This window comes from Anabrus simplex, chromosome 12 (genome assembly GCF_040414725.1).
Source record: "Anabrus simplex isolate iqAnaSimp1 chromosome 12, ASM4041472v1, whole genome shotgun sequence".
Classification (NCBI taxonomy): domain Eukaryota; kingdom Metazoa; phylum Arthropoda; class Insecta; order Orthoptera; family Tettigoniidae; genus Anabrus; species Anabrus simplex.
Window position 1 is genome coordinate 100,454,821 of NC_090276.1, and position 17,473 is coordinate 100,472,293.

The 17,473-nt window shown below is 38.3% G+C and overlaps 1 protein-coding gene across 1 annotated transcript in view; it reads right to left on the minus strand.

Moving 5' to 3' along the window:
* LOC136884171 (cytoplasmic dynein 2 intermediate chain 1) overlaps positions 1-17,473 on the minus strand; it is a 278,007-nt gene that overhangs the window by 7,103 nt on the left and 253,431 nt on the right. The window contains exon 16 of the mRNA XM_067156209.2: positions 738-861. Within this exon, the coding sequence (XP_067012310.2) occupies positions 738-861 (124 nt within the window). The remainder of the gene's footprint in view (positions 1-737; positions 862-17,473) is intronic.

Consider the following 17,473-nt stretch of genomic DNA (forward strand, 5'->3'; position numbering starts at 1 on the left):
AAAATTTTATGACCATCTTCTTCCGACAGCTGTGAAGCAAAGGGTAAAATCATTGCTTCTCAGCCTCGGTGCTTCCGAGGCGATAAGAAATTCCAACTGTTCTCCGGAAGATATGAAACATTACATCCAAATGTTATATGCTACTGATGATGTCAATCAAACTCGGATATCATGTGCCAGTTTAAGGCCAGCGTTGAGCCTACAACATCCTATTGTTTACCGCAGGAAGGGCAAGAGTTCGTTAAAGCCCTTGAAGAGGTAGTGGAACAGCTCGAGGACAGTCGCTGCTAGTGATGAGCTGCTTGAAGACATCACTGCTATATAGCTCTTAGGGTAAAGAAGAATAACCTCAATATAGAAAGCGGTTATGGAGAGAAAACAGGTCAACCTACAAGCGGAGGAAATTAGATTTCAAAGACGTCTAAGGACAGTTTGATGCAGCCTACAGAGAGACGGTACACCACGGTAGCGCAGATGGGAAACCACGGAAAACCACTTCACGGATGGCTGAGGTGCGAATCGAACTCCCTCTACTCAGCTGACCTCCAAAGGCTGAGTAGAGTTCCAGTCCTTGTACCACTTTTCAAATTTTGGGGCAAAGCCTTTGGAGGTGGCAACTAATCACACCAACCACGACATCACATAGGCAGAAAGAACGACAATATTATAGAGATAGGAAAATGCACTCTGGAAATTGAATGTTGGAACAGAGAAGGGAAGGAATATGCTATACTCACGAGATGCTGAGATCCTTTGCCCACTCCCAGATGTGGGGACAGCTGCATGGCGGTCACCTTCTTGTCCAGCTCCACCGTCTGGACAGGATGGATGTCACTCTCGCCCATATCCCAGATGTGCACTCTGGAACCATTGACCATCCATTAAATACATACTGAAGACCATTATTTTGTAATGGGACCTACTTTATCACCTCAACACACAACTCCTTTTCTTACTCTGAATGAAACAAATCCGTGTCTGTAGTAGAGTGAAGTGCTATTTGTAGACAAATTACAGTGCACACGGCACTACCTCCCCTACCCTGACGGCCAACATTCTGTTAGTGGTAAAAAAACAGGGCTCGAACCAGCTAACCTTGGTATCAGAACACATAGACTTGATGCTTAACAATCCCCTACCATGTGGGTTAACGATGTACAGGCGATTGCAATTCAAACCATACAGTGTTCTGTAGTCTCATTATACTGTATTTCACTGTATAATCGCACAATGTTCAAATTTTGTTCCTCAAGCCCCTTAAAAGATAAACAGAACTGCAATGGCAACTGCAGCGCAATTTAAGTACGTGTATGACATATCGGGAGTTTAGCAATACAATCACCTTTGCGAGATGTCGGCACAACTTTTGCCGAATACATTGCCATCAACAATGCGAAGACTACTTAAGAGAACTGGAATCCCACCATGTTGAAAAGCTGAGATTACATGATGTCAGACGAAGCTGCCACTCCAGCTGACGAATGCGCGTATAGAACTCTTTGTTTTTTTAGCTTATCTTTTAATTTTCAACAGTTACACCCCACCTTTTCACTGACAGAAAAGTATTTTTTCTCGGCTCTCTTTCCAAACTGTTCAACGAAGAGAATTACATTTCGCTTGAAGCTGCAGAATAGTTTCTGTAATTACTCATGGTTACAAATAAATGCTTCACACATTAATGTATTGCTATGTAAATTACTGCTGGTAACTGTTCAGTTTTTTTATTTTATTTATTTACACTGTTTATGCCCGTATTGGAGCACCAAAATCAAACTTATACAATAAAATCTTCAAAAAATAAGTTCATTTTTTCAAACCTGATGATTTCTTCTTTTCCCAAAACCTCTTCATTCTAGACGATCTTGCAGCCCGTTCTTCTGCTGATATAACACACTGCTTACGTTTTTGATGTTTTAAGTGATAGTTTTGTATATTTGTTGTTTAGAATTTTCTTCTTTTCTCTATTTTCAATTTGTTCTGTAGTAATTTTCAATTATCCAAATCCATTTGTATTTCTTTCCTCAAGTGTTTTTTGTTTTACCATTCCAAAAGAAATCAAAAAGTTGTTTTAGGAGTCTAAAATTTGGCACACGGTATATGTGTCCAAAATATGCAATCCCCCATTTTCTAATCATGCCAATAATTGATTCACTTTCCTTATAAATGACTGAACTGCGTAAAACTCTCAACTGGCCATCAACCTGATGTTTTTTATTAATAATTGTCCAGAGAATTCTTCTGTCCACTTTCTGCAGTTTGTCTGTTGTTGCTTGGGTATTAAGTTTGAACAATGTTTCACTTGCATACGTTGCTTCTGGTTTGGTGGCGGAGTTATAATGGAGAAATTTAGCATTGATTGAAAGAGACTGTTTTTTGTAACTCGGCCATGTAATTTGTTGTGCTCATCTCAATTTCAGAGTTCTACTAGCTGATGAACCCGTGCTTTGCTAAGGAATTCTACATTGTATACAGCATTCATACACCATGTGAGCAAGGTTATATTAAATTGCATAGCTCTTAACCTTACCCTAGAAACGCGACAGGGAAGTCACCAACCATCTTTTCTAATATGAAAACTGGGTTAGGGAATTGTCACTGTAATGGTAAGCCCGCTTGCCTACCATCAGTCACATTCATTATAATGGCAGACACTCACTCTCCACCTGCCTTTTTAGGTCCTCAGAAAGACTCTCTTAATGGTTTTCCCAACTGAAATGAACATAGGTCATTACAATGACATCAGTAGGAATGGTGCGATTAAAAGAAATGCTTTCATATAAAATAGTCAATCAAATGAAAAAACACATTTTCTCACGTTTAATGAACAGTACTATGCTGCCCATCTCAGAGTCTTAAGTTCCAGAGCTGTGATCTGTGAACACTCTTTGTTTCTTATCGGCGGGGGAAAAACTATCTGACTTGGAGGCAAATTTTTCCTCCAAGCCACAGGAGAAACCCCATCATCGCTGCTAATTTGGAATAAAGTAAATGTGTATTTAACAAAAGTGAAGAGGAAGAAGCTTTTCTTAAGAAACAGCTCTTTTCAGCATTGAATTTTGAGTTATTTAGTGAATTGTGGTGCTATAATGTGGAATAGACCAGGTCATAATAATGACGGCGGGCGGTGTTTCGAGATGCTCTAAAACAGATGGCAGACAAATCAAAACACGGTTTACTTGGTCCTACAATTACAATTTAGGCCTATTGCAAATTATTACTACTACTAAGGGACCCTCTGCCGTAAGTGTGCACACTGCTCATTCAAAACAGCACGTCAGAGTACGGATCAAATAGCTGGAATATTTATTGTATAGACTATTTGCAAAGCTTGATGGTGAAATTGTAACCTACATAGTGTACTGTATATTTAATTTGTGATTGTGTGTGTTTTTTAAATTTTTAATGTCATACGCTAAATAAATAAATAAATAAGCTGGAATACTATGATGAACCAGTGTGTTATGTACCAGCAGTATCATAAAATGTATGAACCAGAGGAATGGCATCTAACTCCCCAGCTATTTCCCGCCAACATTCAGTCAGGCTGTTATACTCAGCACGCAGCAGAAATCCCATCTATCGGAGTTGAGTGTCAGCATAAAAGACAAAGAACCTCACAACAAACAATGGTCAATGTAATGTTATTGTTGATGAATGTTACGAGCCTTCGTTACTGTAGGCCATCACATTTAATTTCCTTCCGACTCTGAAATATCACTCTTATCATAGTTGGTACATTAAAACTGAATAAAACATAGATGATCGGAAATTGTATTCTCTATAACCTTTGTTATGTAGTACTCTTTGATAGGACCAATAACATAGGTATTTAAAAATCAAATTTTAGGCACCTTCCCCTAAACTACCATTTCACTCAGCGTGAATAAAATGATTTATAGCCTAGATTGTAGTGGCTCACCCCCCAACTTTACATACCGATTTTCATTACATTATCTTCAGCCGTTTTCTCGTGATGCGTGTACGTACATACATACATACATACATACATACATACATACATACATACATACATACAGACAGACAGACAGACAGACAGACAGACAGAAATTGTAACTGTGGACATGACCGATACAGAAGTACCATTCTTTTTAAATTTTGAGCAATGTACAGACAAAACTCTTATTTTATACATATAGATTATCTATGGATGCTTCTTCATTAGCACTCCAAGTGACAATTTCACGAAGATATTTAAATTTATTTACAACTTTTATTTTCTGAGTATTATTTAATAAATAAAATGTGGAGTTTTCTCCCAATCTTCGCTGCTAATCTTCCTAGTTCCTCTACTTGAAATTTTGCTTCTTCTACACTATTTGCCAACAGCACCAGATCATCAGCAAATGCAAGACAATTTAGTCGAATATTTCTTCTTAACAGTCGGAGGACATTCACACATAAGTTTTTCCAGCACACAATTAAACATCAATCGAGATAATCCACATCCCTGCCGAAGACCAGTATGGTTCAGAGATTTGAACCTAATTTTAGACTCTGTGTTTCTCAGAGTGACCACAACAAGTTTCCAATGTAGACCACATTCAGCACGGATATGTAGTAATGATTCACAATAGAGCCTTTTGAAAATCAACAAAAGTGATCACTAAATTTTTGCTCCTAATGCGCTGATCTTTTATGATCCATTTGAGACTGATATTTGATCTGGACAATTTCACCCAATTTACTGTCAAGCTGACCATGGATTCTGGAACAGAGGATCTTAAGAGAAAATTTTATAGGTGATATCTTTCATCAGGAGAGTAGGGGGGGTATAATGTTTTTGGCATTGTTTAAATGTCCTATAATAGTCTCTTGTTTTATTTTGACTGAAAGCTTCATCAGTAGACTTTATGTTTCCTTGTGATAATTTCTTTTAACTCTCCTGATTTCTTTAGCCGTTAATCGTCTAGCATTGATTCTCTAGAGCTTTCTGTTTTGTTTTGTTTTTTGATCATTCAGCCAGCATAGTATAATAATAATAATAATAATAATAATAATAATAATAATAATAATAATAATAATAATAATAATAATAATAATAATAATATTTGATTTACGTCCCACTAACTACTCTTTTACGGTTTTTGGAGACGTCGAGGTGCCAGAATTTTGTCCTACAGGAGTTCTTGAATGTAGCAGTAAATCTACCAACGCGAGGCTAACGTATTTAAGCACCTTCAAATACCGCCGGACTGAGCCAGGATCGAACCTGCCAAGTTGGGGTCAGAAGGCCAGCGCCTCAACCGTCAGAGCTACTCAGCCCGGCCCAGCATAGTATTGCTGTATCACACTCTTCATTCCACCAAGCATATTTTCTTTTGTTTTTTAATAGGACCAACTTCCTCTGCTATGGCTTTTAGTTTGTTAGCAGTGGTTCCCAAGATATCGCTTAAAAAAAGTGTTGTGGATTTCTCAAAGTATGTTCGATTATTAATGACTGAACTAGAATCATACAATCTTTTACTGTTAAGGTTATGCGGTTTCTTTTTCTTTTTAGGAGTTAATTTAAATTTAATCTTGGAGATGTAATGGTCTGAATCATCATCGACACCATGCAGAACCTTAACATTATAAATTCCTTTATGAAATTTACGATCCATGGCCACATGATCTATCTGGGTTTCACATTTGTACTTTTCCAAGTCATTAATTTATGCTGTTTTCTTTTAAACCTTGTTGTTTCTAAAATTAGTGCATGGTTAATACAAAATTCAATTAAATGTTCACCGTTCTTATTCATTAATTTATGTGCTGGCCATCGTCCCACCACGTCAAGAAATTTTCTCTCACGTCCAATCTTTGCATCAAAATCTCCAAAAAGAATTTTCATCTGAAATTTAATGTTATTACCAAAAAACTCTGATCATACACTCTGGTGCAAGGTGGAAGAACTTAAATAAGTTTCATATTCCTAGGTTTTCCATAACTGAATCTATGTTCATTTATTTTTGGGTTGGCAGCACTTCTTTTTCTTTCTGCCAGTTTTGAATCTGGCCAATGAAAAATTTCTGTAATTAATTTTCAACTTATCACAGGCTTCTTGTTCGATTTTGAGTGTAACTTTTAAGCTTAACCAATAAAATTTGAGAGGGTGTGTATGGATTAGCCCAGAATCCTCTCGAACCTTCCCTGAGGGTATATAAACTGCGGCTTTTCACGTTTCCCTGTCAATTGATCGCCATCTTTCTATCTACAAGGTAATGGCCACATAAGTTTTCTTTTCAGCAGCTACCTCCGCAGCTTAATCCAAGGGGAAGGTCTTAACTATGTAACAATACTTTTCTAAAATGTAACTTTTCTTCCGGCTAATGTAAAAACTTCATAAATCTTTAATTGTAAATTAGGGATAGAGTGTGAGTTCCCCTTCATCTTGGTTTGAGGTGACTCCGTTTTCACAACCTTTCTTTCTTGTAATGAATTATCTGAGCCACCCAGTAGTTTGGGACTAGCCCCAGTTTCATCGGCCAAGAGCCCTGTAGGATTTTATATTTCATTATCTGGAGCGCAGCTTTCGCCTCCATTCAGTTTGTGTTCGAGCCATTTATTTATCCTGTTCTTTTTTCGCAAAGGCCTTGTAGGTTGGGTACTAGATACCTCTGTGTAATACTATTTCTATGAGTAATTTGTGACTTGAAAGGCCAGACAGTGTTAGATTTTGATGTAATTTTGCCTCGTGTAGGCTGGAAGAAACTGAGAGTCTGTTAGCTCTTTCCAAAGTTTTGTAATAGTGAAGGGTGCCTGTGGAAGGCTTGACATTGTAATTTAGGGAGCAAATGTTCTTGAATTAGGGGATTTCTGCCCTTGACTAAATTAGTTCTCATTTTGAATTGTAAATTTGAGGTGGAAGCTCAGGAATTGTAAACCTAGGGGCTTGAAGCCCAAAATTGTTGGATTTGTCCAAGTATTGTTTCAAGATTGCTAATTGTACCTGTCATGTGTTATTTGTTAATTTTTGAAATATAATCTTTGTTAAAGTTTTATTCAATTTTTTATGTTGTAGTTAGACCCGCACCTTCTTTCTGCTCCACGGATATCCCCGTAACAGTTAGTATCAGGTATATTCGTTACTGTTCCCTCTTTGTCAGTTCTGTTCTGTTGCAGCATGAACATTTATCAATACATAGATCTTGTTTTCTACTTTAATCTTTAATAATGCTACGCTTGATGAATTTGAGGAAAAATCAATAATGGAGTCTAGAATTCTATTGTGTACCAAGAAACCAACTGCAAACTGAGGAACATTCCTTATGACTCTTTCACCTGGAGGTCCTTTATAGAGACAATACCCTCCTGATTCAATTGGTTTCTGATCAGTATTATGTAATTCTTGAAGAGCTGTGATCACTATTTTATGTTGATTCAAAATATCTATTAGATGTTTCAACTTACCAACCTTCATTAATATTTAATGTTGCCAAATTAGAAAACTTTCCTGGTTTATTGAACTTAAGTACATTCTTAGTTTGATTAATCTGCATGATTGATCATTATGTCTCTGGGCGCTCCGACTCGCTACAATCCTCTATCCGAAACCTGAATGGTGTCTTCGGTGGATTCTCTCAATAGAAGACTTCCTATATTAGGTTGATTGTCTGATCGATGATCAGGAGTCTGACTGTGGTCAGGGTTTGCAATTCCAGATGTCATCTGGAAAGGTGATAAATGAAATATGATGTGATGAAAAATGAGATTGTGAAATGTGTTTGCCTCAAGATATTCTCTGGCTGTTATTTTATGGCACTCAGCCAACCTTGAGTTACAATTCTAAATGTTATTTACAAAGGTGAAGATGAGAGATGAAGGATGATTTTATGAAACTGTGAAGAAGGCTTTCTGCCTTATTTCATCCTAGTTGTTCAGGACTGAGAGTAGGCATTTCCTTCATACCCATCAACCCACCAATACCTGGGTAGCTGATTGCAGTGGTTTCCCACTGGGAGATGGGGTCGCCACATTCTTACGCCAAGTGTTCTGTATTATTGTATTAAAACACAAAATATTTCTACAAACACGCCAAAAACAAAAGAAAACTTGAATTCTCACACATGTGTCTACAGTACACACAAACACATGCATCTGTACATTCCAGATCAGTTGATACTTCCACAACCGGGTGAATTGGCCGTGTCGTTAGGAGTGCGCAGATGTGAGCTTGCATTAGGGAGATAGTGGGTTCGAACCCCACTGTCAGCAGCCCTGAAGATGGTTTTCCCTGGTTTCCCATTTTCACACCAGGCAAATGCTAGGGCTGTAGCATAATTAAGGACACGGTCACCTCCTTCCCATGCCTAGGCCTTTCCTATCCTGCCATCGCCATAAGACCTATCTGTGTCGGTGCAACGTAAAACAAATAGCAAAAAAAAAACCTTCCACAAGAGTACCTAATAAACACGGAACCCAAAAAACCTGCATCATACCCCCAGGACATGGAGAGGCCCACTTGTGGTGAACTACAAGAGTTGCAAGCAGGTGTGTACCTACTCATAGATTTCCGAATACCAGAAAGTTTGGTTATGTCTTATAGCATTATTATAGTATTATAGCCGTTTGCCTGCACATTCTGATACCACTGTACTCCTGGTTGCAAGGCTTTGAAAGTCTTACTAGTAGACAAGTTTGTGTGGTGCCGGTAATTCCCAGCAGCATTGCCAACAAGCGATAACTTACAGCTTTACATATTTCACATGAGAACACGAAATATCACTGGTGAATAAAATGTACACTGTCTTGCGACCACATTGTCAAACTACAAATTGTGCTGCTTTTCCCTGGACCTTTTTCCAGTTCTTGAATCAAGTAATCTTGCTGAAGGTCCCATGCTCTAGTTGCCATGCGTCGTATTATTTATTTATACATTTGATTTGAATTATTTCAATGTATATACGCAAGTATTAGGCACACCTTTCACTTGTATCAAATACAGTTTGGTAAACATATCAATCAATGTCTAAAGGCAATGCCTTGTCGAGTCTTCTGTCTTCAGTTTGTCGTTTCATCTCACAGTAGGAACTAAATCCAACAAAGTAAACATAATTGGTATTTAAAATTCTTCTCGTAATGGTCACAAATAAATTATTTTTTTTTCAAAAATTTTGCTATTAAAAATTGTGACTATTAGGCGGTGAACTACGGTATTATCATCCAAAGGTTACTCTCCTATGTGACGAATTTAATGCCCACAATCCTATATGCAGAAGTTTTTCACAGTGTAAAAAAAAAGTAAGGACAAAGAGAATATCATAAATAGGACTTATTTCTCCACTTTAAATGATATATATTTTTTTTTTTTGCTAGTGGCTTTACGTTGCACTGACACAGATAGGTCTTATGGTGACGATGAGATAGGAAAGGCCTAGGAGTTGAAAGGACGCAGCCGTGGCCTTAACTAACCACTCAATGTGGAATGCCGTACACTGCACGCAGACTCCCGAACGCTCTCTGTCGTGGAGTGACGTGCATTGCACGCGCGTACCACCTTCTGATTTGTGGTTCTATCGAGCAAACATTTCTTGATTTATTACAAATGTAGTAAGATATATTTACAGATGAAGCATCGATCTTTCACCTGATACGTATAACTATAGAGTTTTTATCGTTATATATGATATCTATTACAGAACTATTTATTTTACCATACATGTTCCGGAAAGTCATCCATTCATCCATTCCCATCATCAGTGGTCAGTTCAAAGAATAAAACAATATAACACTATCTTTTGTTTTTACAATTTCAGGAAGTATTGTGTCCTAATTCACCATACCATTGAATAAAGAAAACTTATGAAATATGATGAAAATGATCACTACATAACATTTTGTTGAACTGAATGGGAATACTTATATACATTTAAGATCTTCAAGTTTTTTTTTTTTGCTAGGGGCTTTACGTCGCACCGACACAGATAGGTCTTATGGCGACGATGGGATAGGAAAGGCCTAGGAGTTGGAAGGAAGCGGCCGTGGCCTTAATTAAGGTACAGCCCCAGCATTTGCCTGGTGTGAAAATGGGAAACCACGGAAAACCATCTTCAGGGCTGCCGATAGTGGGATTCGAACCTACTATCAAGTTTTTGTTCCTTAAATGATCATATGCTAGTCTATACAGTGGGTTATCTTCTGCACTTCTCTAATTTAAACTTGACTCAAAATTATTTTTTTGTGCAAGATAAATTTCTAAACTTTCCAAAACAGTCATTAATTTTTCCCTTTTTGGCCAAATGTATTAATTCCATGTCATAAGAAATGTCTGTAAATTTATGATTCTTTTCAACCATCTGTTCTCCCGCTGCCGAATATCTTTTGACTGTTCTTTGTACCTTGTAGCCAAACTGTCTTATGTATCGTTGTTTACATGTTCATTTGTAAATTCCTGACTTATTAAATATACATTTATTCTCTATCCTATCTGAATTGAAAATTACCTTACAAAGGGCACTAGGAAAGTTTTGCAATGTGAGTGAACGCTTTAGAATTTTTCAAAATAATTTACACCACACTCAATACACTTGTCCATACATCGAAACCAGTCACTGAACCAACTCTGCCATTTTTCTTCAGTTACATTTTCACACTCTTGATCCCAAAATGCCAGAAGCTCCTCGTGGGATGCAAAACACCACCCTTTTGGCTTCATCTTCACTTCTGGGAAGAGTGCGAAGTCACATGGGGCAAGATCAGGACTGTATGGAGGGTGTTCAAGCACAGTCAACCCTGATCTGGCAATAAAATCCATTGTTACATTAGCATGATGTGCTGGAGCATTGTCGTGATGCAAGAGCCAAGTGTTGAGCTGTGACCTTGGACGGAGATCCTTGAGAGCCTGGATGACCTGAGGCAGACAAGTCTCACTATACCACTTCGCAGTAACTGCCCTTCGTGTTTCTAGCACAACCCTAGTCAGGATGCCCCGTTTAGTGAAGAATACTGCAATCAACCTTTTCTTCACTGACTTTGACTTTCGCACAGTCACAGGAGTACCCTCATCTTCAAACAGCCACAACTTGTTCTGGGATTTTGTTGGGACATCGTAATAATAAAGCCAAGTTTCCTCGCCTGTAACGATTCTGTTGATGTTTTGCGAAGTCCCATTTTCAAACTGTTTTAGCAATTTTCACCACCATTTCACTCAATGTGCTCTTTGTTCCTCTGAAAGTGAATGGGGCACCCAAAGGGAACAAACCTTTCTAACATGGAGATGGTCGTGTAGAACTGAATGAATAGCTGGTGCAGGGATGTGGAGGGTCTCTTCTACCTGCCGATATGTCAACCGCCTCTCTTGCTGCAACATTTTCCTCACAGCTTCAATGTTTTCCTGTCACTGATTCAGACGGTCACCCAGAACGAGGATCGTCTTCAACCCTAAAATTTCCCCTCTGGAACTATTTGTACCAGCGGAAAATTGATGTCCGATGTGGACAGTCTTCCCCCAGCACAGGAGTCATTTCCTCCAGGCACTGTTCAACAGTTAATCCACAAGCAAAATTGTAGCGGATAATTGTGCGATATTCACATTTAGACCACACTGACATCTTTACTTGCTTTCAATCCCACTGCTTGGTAAGAACTGGTGTGAAGGTCGTGCCTTGCTGTCTTCTAGACCGGCTTTCAACCCCCTCTTTTCATCCCTCACCATAACAGGGGTGTCCAGCCAACCATTTTTGCATATTCCAAAATTTTCCTAGTGCCCTTTGTATTAGTATTATTATCCTTTTTGTATGCGACATTGATGTTCTTTTTCCTGAAAATTTTAGCCTGTTGATAAGAGTGCTTATTTCGAAAAGTTTTAATTGAAGTTGTTTTTGGTTCATTTTTCACTTTATTTATCGTTCTATTAATATATTTTCTGGATTATCCGTTGCTACGAGCAATTTGGTGTTTTATATTTATCTCTCTATTATAATTCTTCCTAGATATAGGTATGTTCATAGCTTTATTAATTAAACTGTAAAATGTTGCCTTTTTATGTTGACCTGGATGATTGGAGTCCTTTCTGATAATAGTATCTGTTTGAGTAGCTTTCCTGAAAATTTGAAAATAAAAATGACCAGAATTTCTAGTACCGTAATTGTTAAATCTAAATAATTTGAAGTCCTATCATTTTCAGATTCCATCGTAAAATGCACTTGTTTATCCAAAGTATTTGAATACTCTAATATACCATCAGGTTTAACCTTCTGTTCATCGATAATAACAAATGTATCATCGACGTATCTCAACCATGTAATCAATCTATCTATTTTATCCACTATTTTATTATATTCCATGTAATCCATTAATATGTTTGCTAAGATATCTGAAGCTGGTGAACTCATTGCTAGGCGTTGTAAATTTTGTTATCAAAAACAAAATGGTTATTTTCCAAAGTAAATTCAGGTCCCAACCAAAGCAATCAAGGTATCACATTTTTCTATCAAAATGTGAGGAGTATGCGTAACTCGCTTGCTGACTTTAATGCTGGACTAAGTGAAGGGAACTATGACTGTATTTGTATCAGCGAAAGTTGGCTTAACAAAACTGTAGTTGATACTAAAATATTAATGGACAGTTACATTGTATTTCATAAGGACAGAAATTCCGTGAACACTGCAAAACTGGATGGCGGAGGTGTTTTACTAGCTGTGAAGTCTGACCTTGGACCAGTGTCGAAGCCTGAGCTTGCTGGGAATTGGGAGTGTCAAGTAGTCAAAGTCAACCCTCAACCCGGTCGTGCTGTCTTCATTGTGTGCTGCTACCTGCCTCCAGATGAAGTGAACGACTGGTTTAGTGACCTACGTCAAAGACTGGGAAACATTACATCTGTTCTCAACACACGGGACACTGTTATTGTGTGTGGTGATTTTAACTTGAGCCAATTAGCTTGGAAAACTGATGAGTCGTCAAAAGTACAACACATTATCAAATAGAGAAGCGAGGAGGTATTCTTATTTCTAGAAATTATTAATGATTTGTGATTTCCCTACTAAGAATGATAATTTTCTAGACTTAATTTTAGTCTCAAATGAATTACTTCGGAGTGGAGAGTGCGTCAAAACTGAAAATGTAATTCACTCTGATCACCAAGCCACCGAAATCTTCCTGCCTATGCCAAGGACACTGCACTTCAAAGCGCAAAACAAAGTCATATTTGCATGGAAGAAAGCTGATTTTTCTTTAACCCGGTAATGCCGTGCGGTACCATATGGTACCAGTGCGCCTTACTTCAGATTTTCTCATGCTGATCATTACTCGCGACGTAAATATGACAACTCCGCTTTTGAATGTCAAGATGATACTCCCTACAATGTCTGAAATCAATATAGGGTTTTATTTTGAACGTTTGTTTGCGAGAACAACTGCTTGGAATTTGAGATCGTGTTGAGAGGAATAAAAATGACTGCCCGTCTACGGTAAGTTGCTTTATTTTATTTATAAATTTTCACAATGCAATTTTTATCGCGTGATTTATTATCTTGAAATATCAGTCCATGATTTGAAATAAAAAGCAATTGGTCAGCATTTCTGTGTTAGCTCTTATGACACTATTTAATCTGTTGGTACCGTATGGTACCGTACGACACTTACCGTACCTCTCTGTTCCTTTTCTCCTCCATGGCTCTAAGGGAGATTTTAAAGAAACAATTCATATTGTAGTTGCCAATAATGATTTATGTGTGTCATTAAATTGTATAATTGTGGATTTTACTAGAAAATATCAACGTTATAACACACGTGGCGAGCGCGATGTATCGCGTCCAATGATACATGAACTTCATTCGAGTGGTTTGACGCTTGAAGAGGTGCTACATGTTATTGAAGAAGAGGATACTGATGCTGAAACCATATACATTGAACCGCCGGAATGTAATGTATTATCTGATGAAGATCCGGCTGAGGAAAAGGAAGGGAGTCTCGCAGATAACCTTACTGGAGGTGAACTCCGAGCACCAGCTGAAGTAGTGCTGAGCGAGTAAATTCCGCACAGGAGTAGAGAATCCATGTCCGATAATGATTAATAGCCCGCGAAAAGAGAAAATCATCACCTCGTACACCGGCTGTCTGGATGGCGGATAACCTAGTTCCCACAACAATCCATTACCCTAGTGCTAAATGTTCCACTTTTCGAAATATGATGCTGCCCGAAATATTTTGAGTTTAATTTTAACGATGAAATTATGAATTTCTTGTGCTATGAAGCGAGCAAGAATGCGCTTTTTAAATATGAAGAAGATCCTAAACTAACCCCCGAAGAAACGAAAGTATTCGTCATGACTTTACTTCTCAGTGGCTATGTGCAAGTGCCACCATCAGAACTAGGAAGGTGCAAGATATGTAACACTATATATATGGATGGTATTTTGAAGAGAAATAATACAATTGTTCACGCTTCTTTTCTTTTTACAGTATCAGACACTTTGAGATTCAATGACCTATATCACTATATCGTTCCAACAAACCAACGCCGGCGCTGCGCGGCCGCAGAATTCGAATCCCGCGGCCGCAAAGAACGTGTCCAATGTAGTGTGGGCGTCTGTGTAAACTACTTTTTGCCAGTCTGAACTAGTGAAAAGTGGGAATAGGTTAATATAACCTGAAGTCTATAATAGTATCATTCCAATTTCCTAAAGATATGTCTCGTCTGAGCTAATATTATTTTTCAGAATTCCCAAAGGGATGTCACAAATGAACCTATAAACACAGTTTTTTCTTTAATTTATTACTAAGTAATTTGTAAGCGATATTCTGTGACAATATTAAGCATAAAATTTTATGGTATTCGAAGGAGGTAACAATTTCTACGTTTCACCCAAAAGGTATGTCAAGCGCCGTGCGGTACCATACGGTACCAGGCCCTCATTTAGAAACCAATCATCCAATCTTTAGAAAAATGACTTTTAAGTGATCTATAGGATGTGAATGATGGGAATATTAAACAAAAATTTAAAAAAAATAAAATTGAGAACTCCGGCATTCCCGGGTTAATGAGGGACCTTTTATCCCTGTGCCCCTGAGATATGATTAAAGAGTCCCACTCTGTGGATGGAGCTGTGAGTACTTTTTATGATTTACTATATGCGGTCATAAAAGACAGTGTACCGTTTCAAAAAATTAACATCAGAAAAGAATTTTTTTTAATGTTATTTGTTTTACGTCCCACTAACTACTCTTTTACGGTTTTTGGAGACGCCGAGGTGCCGGAATTTAGTCCCGCAGGAGTTCTTTTACGTGCCAGTAAATCTACCAACACGAGGCTGACGTATTTGAGCACCTCCAAATACCACCGGACTGAGCCAGGATCGAACCTGCCAAGTTGGGGTCAGAAGGCCAGCGCCTTAACCGTCTGAGCCACTCAGCCCGGCAACATCAGAAAATATCCTTCTTGGTACGACTCAGAACTAATCCAGAAACTGAAAGAAAAAGGAAGGGCGAGAAGGAAATACAAAAGATCAGGCCAAGAGTGCGACTATGTGCAGTTTTCCACATTACGAAGTGAATGTAAAAATCTGCAGCATGCTAAGTACAGGGACTACGTTAGGTCGGTTGAAGATGACATGATCACAAGCCCTACGCGCTTTTGGAATTTCATTAATAATTTTTAAAAAAATCTTCCCGTCTGCCTCCCACTATGCTAATAAACGGAACTGAAATCCACGAAAAAGATGAAATTCTAAACACATTTGCGCAAACTTTTGCGAAGTACCATTCTCCTTCCGAGCCCTGCAATTCAACTTTTTCTCCCCAATTTTCAATAGATCCAGTGTCTATTCAAACTTCTGAGGTAGAAGTGAGACGGACCCTGTCATCAGTGGATATCAACAATCATGTGGGCCTGACGAGATACCTGGCATCGTCCTCCATGAATGTGCTTCCCAACTGGTAATTCCACTATGTGAAATTATAAATAAATCATTTAAGTGTGGGTGTTTTCCAGCTGAGTGGAAAAAGTGTTACGTAATCCCTATCTTTAAGAAAGGTGATAAGGTGTTGTTCGATAATTATAGACCAGTAGTGCTGCTCTCACTTTTATCGAAGGTGGCGGAGAAAGTCATATATAATTGCCTGTATGACTCTTTTAGTCAGTACATAGACCCACTTATCACACCACTCGCATATTTGCTTCAGATCCTCTTGTAGATAATCGCCATCACTGTCTTCTTCTATGACTTTGTATAGTTTCAAGTCATCAGTGTACAAGAGACATTCACTCCTCTGAACGACTGTAGTAATATCATTTAGGCAGGTCAACTGTTACCAATCTGGCAGTTTATTTATCTTCAATTTCTGATGCATTGGACAAAGGTAAACAGGTTGATGTGATATATACCGATTTCTCCAAAGCCTTCGACTCTTTACAACACGAAGCCTTGTTGAGAAAGTTGTCAGCGTATGGAGTGTCTGGGAGTATTTTCGAGTGGCTAAAGAGCTACTTGACAAAACGAATATGTTATGTCAAATCCGAGGGTTTGAGCTCTAACCCCTATGAACCTTCATCTGGTGTCCCACAGGGATCACTGTTAGGGCCTCTTCTATTTGTTTTGTTCCTAAATGATATTAATACAGTCGTTCAGAGCAGTGAATGTCTCTTGTACGCTGATGACTTGAAACTATACAAAGTCATAGAAGAAGACAATGATGGTGATTATCTACAAGAGGATCTGACACAAATATGCGAGTGGTGTGATAAGTGGTCCCTTAAAGTGAATAAATTCAAGTGTGGTGTCATGTCATTTACTCGGAAATTATCACCTGTATTTTACAGATATAAAATCAGTGAAGAAAGTTTAAATCGCGTGGAGGAATTTAACGATCTACGTGTATTTCTTAGTAACAGGAATGGCTTATCCTTTGAGCAGCACATCGATGGTATTATAAAGAAATCTTTCAGACTCCTGGGGTTTGTCAAAAGGAATTGTAAAGATTTCAGTAATATTGCATGTGTCAAAACTCTGTTTTGTTCCCTGGTGAGACCCTGTCTCGAGTATGGTTGTGAGGTGTGGCTCCCGTATCAGAAAGGCCACATACACCATCTCGAGACAGTACAGATAAGGTTCATGAAGTGGATTAGTTTTGTATTCCTGGGCATGTCACTCTCTTCAAGCAGGTATGAAGAATTTGTAAACATTCTTAGAATGAATACGCTGGCTAAGCGCCGAAAATGTGCGAACGCAATGTTATCGATTAAATGCTTGAAGAGTGAAGTGGACTGTCCGGCTATACTGGGGTCGATCCCACTTCAAGTTCCAAGCAGAAGAACGAGGCAGAAATGTTCATTCCACCTGCCCAAATGTAGGATGGTTGCGCGTGAAAATTGTTGGCTCATGCAAGCCCTTAGGACAATAAATCAGCTGGAAGGGTCACTTGACATTTTTCACCACCCTTCCACTGCAATTCGTAAAGTTCTTCTCAAGGATGGAACGTGATAACTTTGTAAATTATGTAAATAATCTGTAGAAAACATGTGAAGATTTATATATGT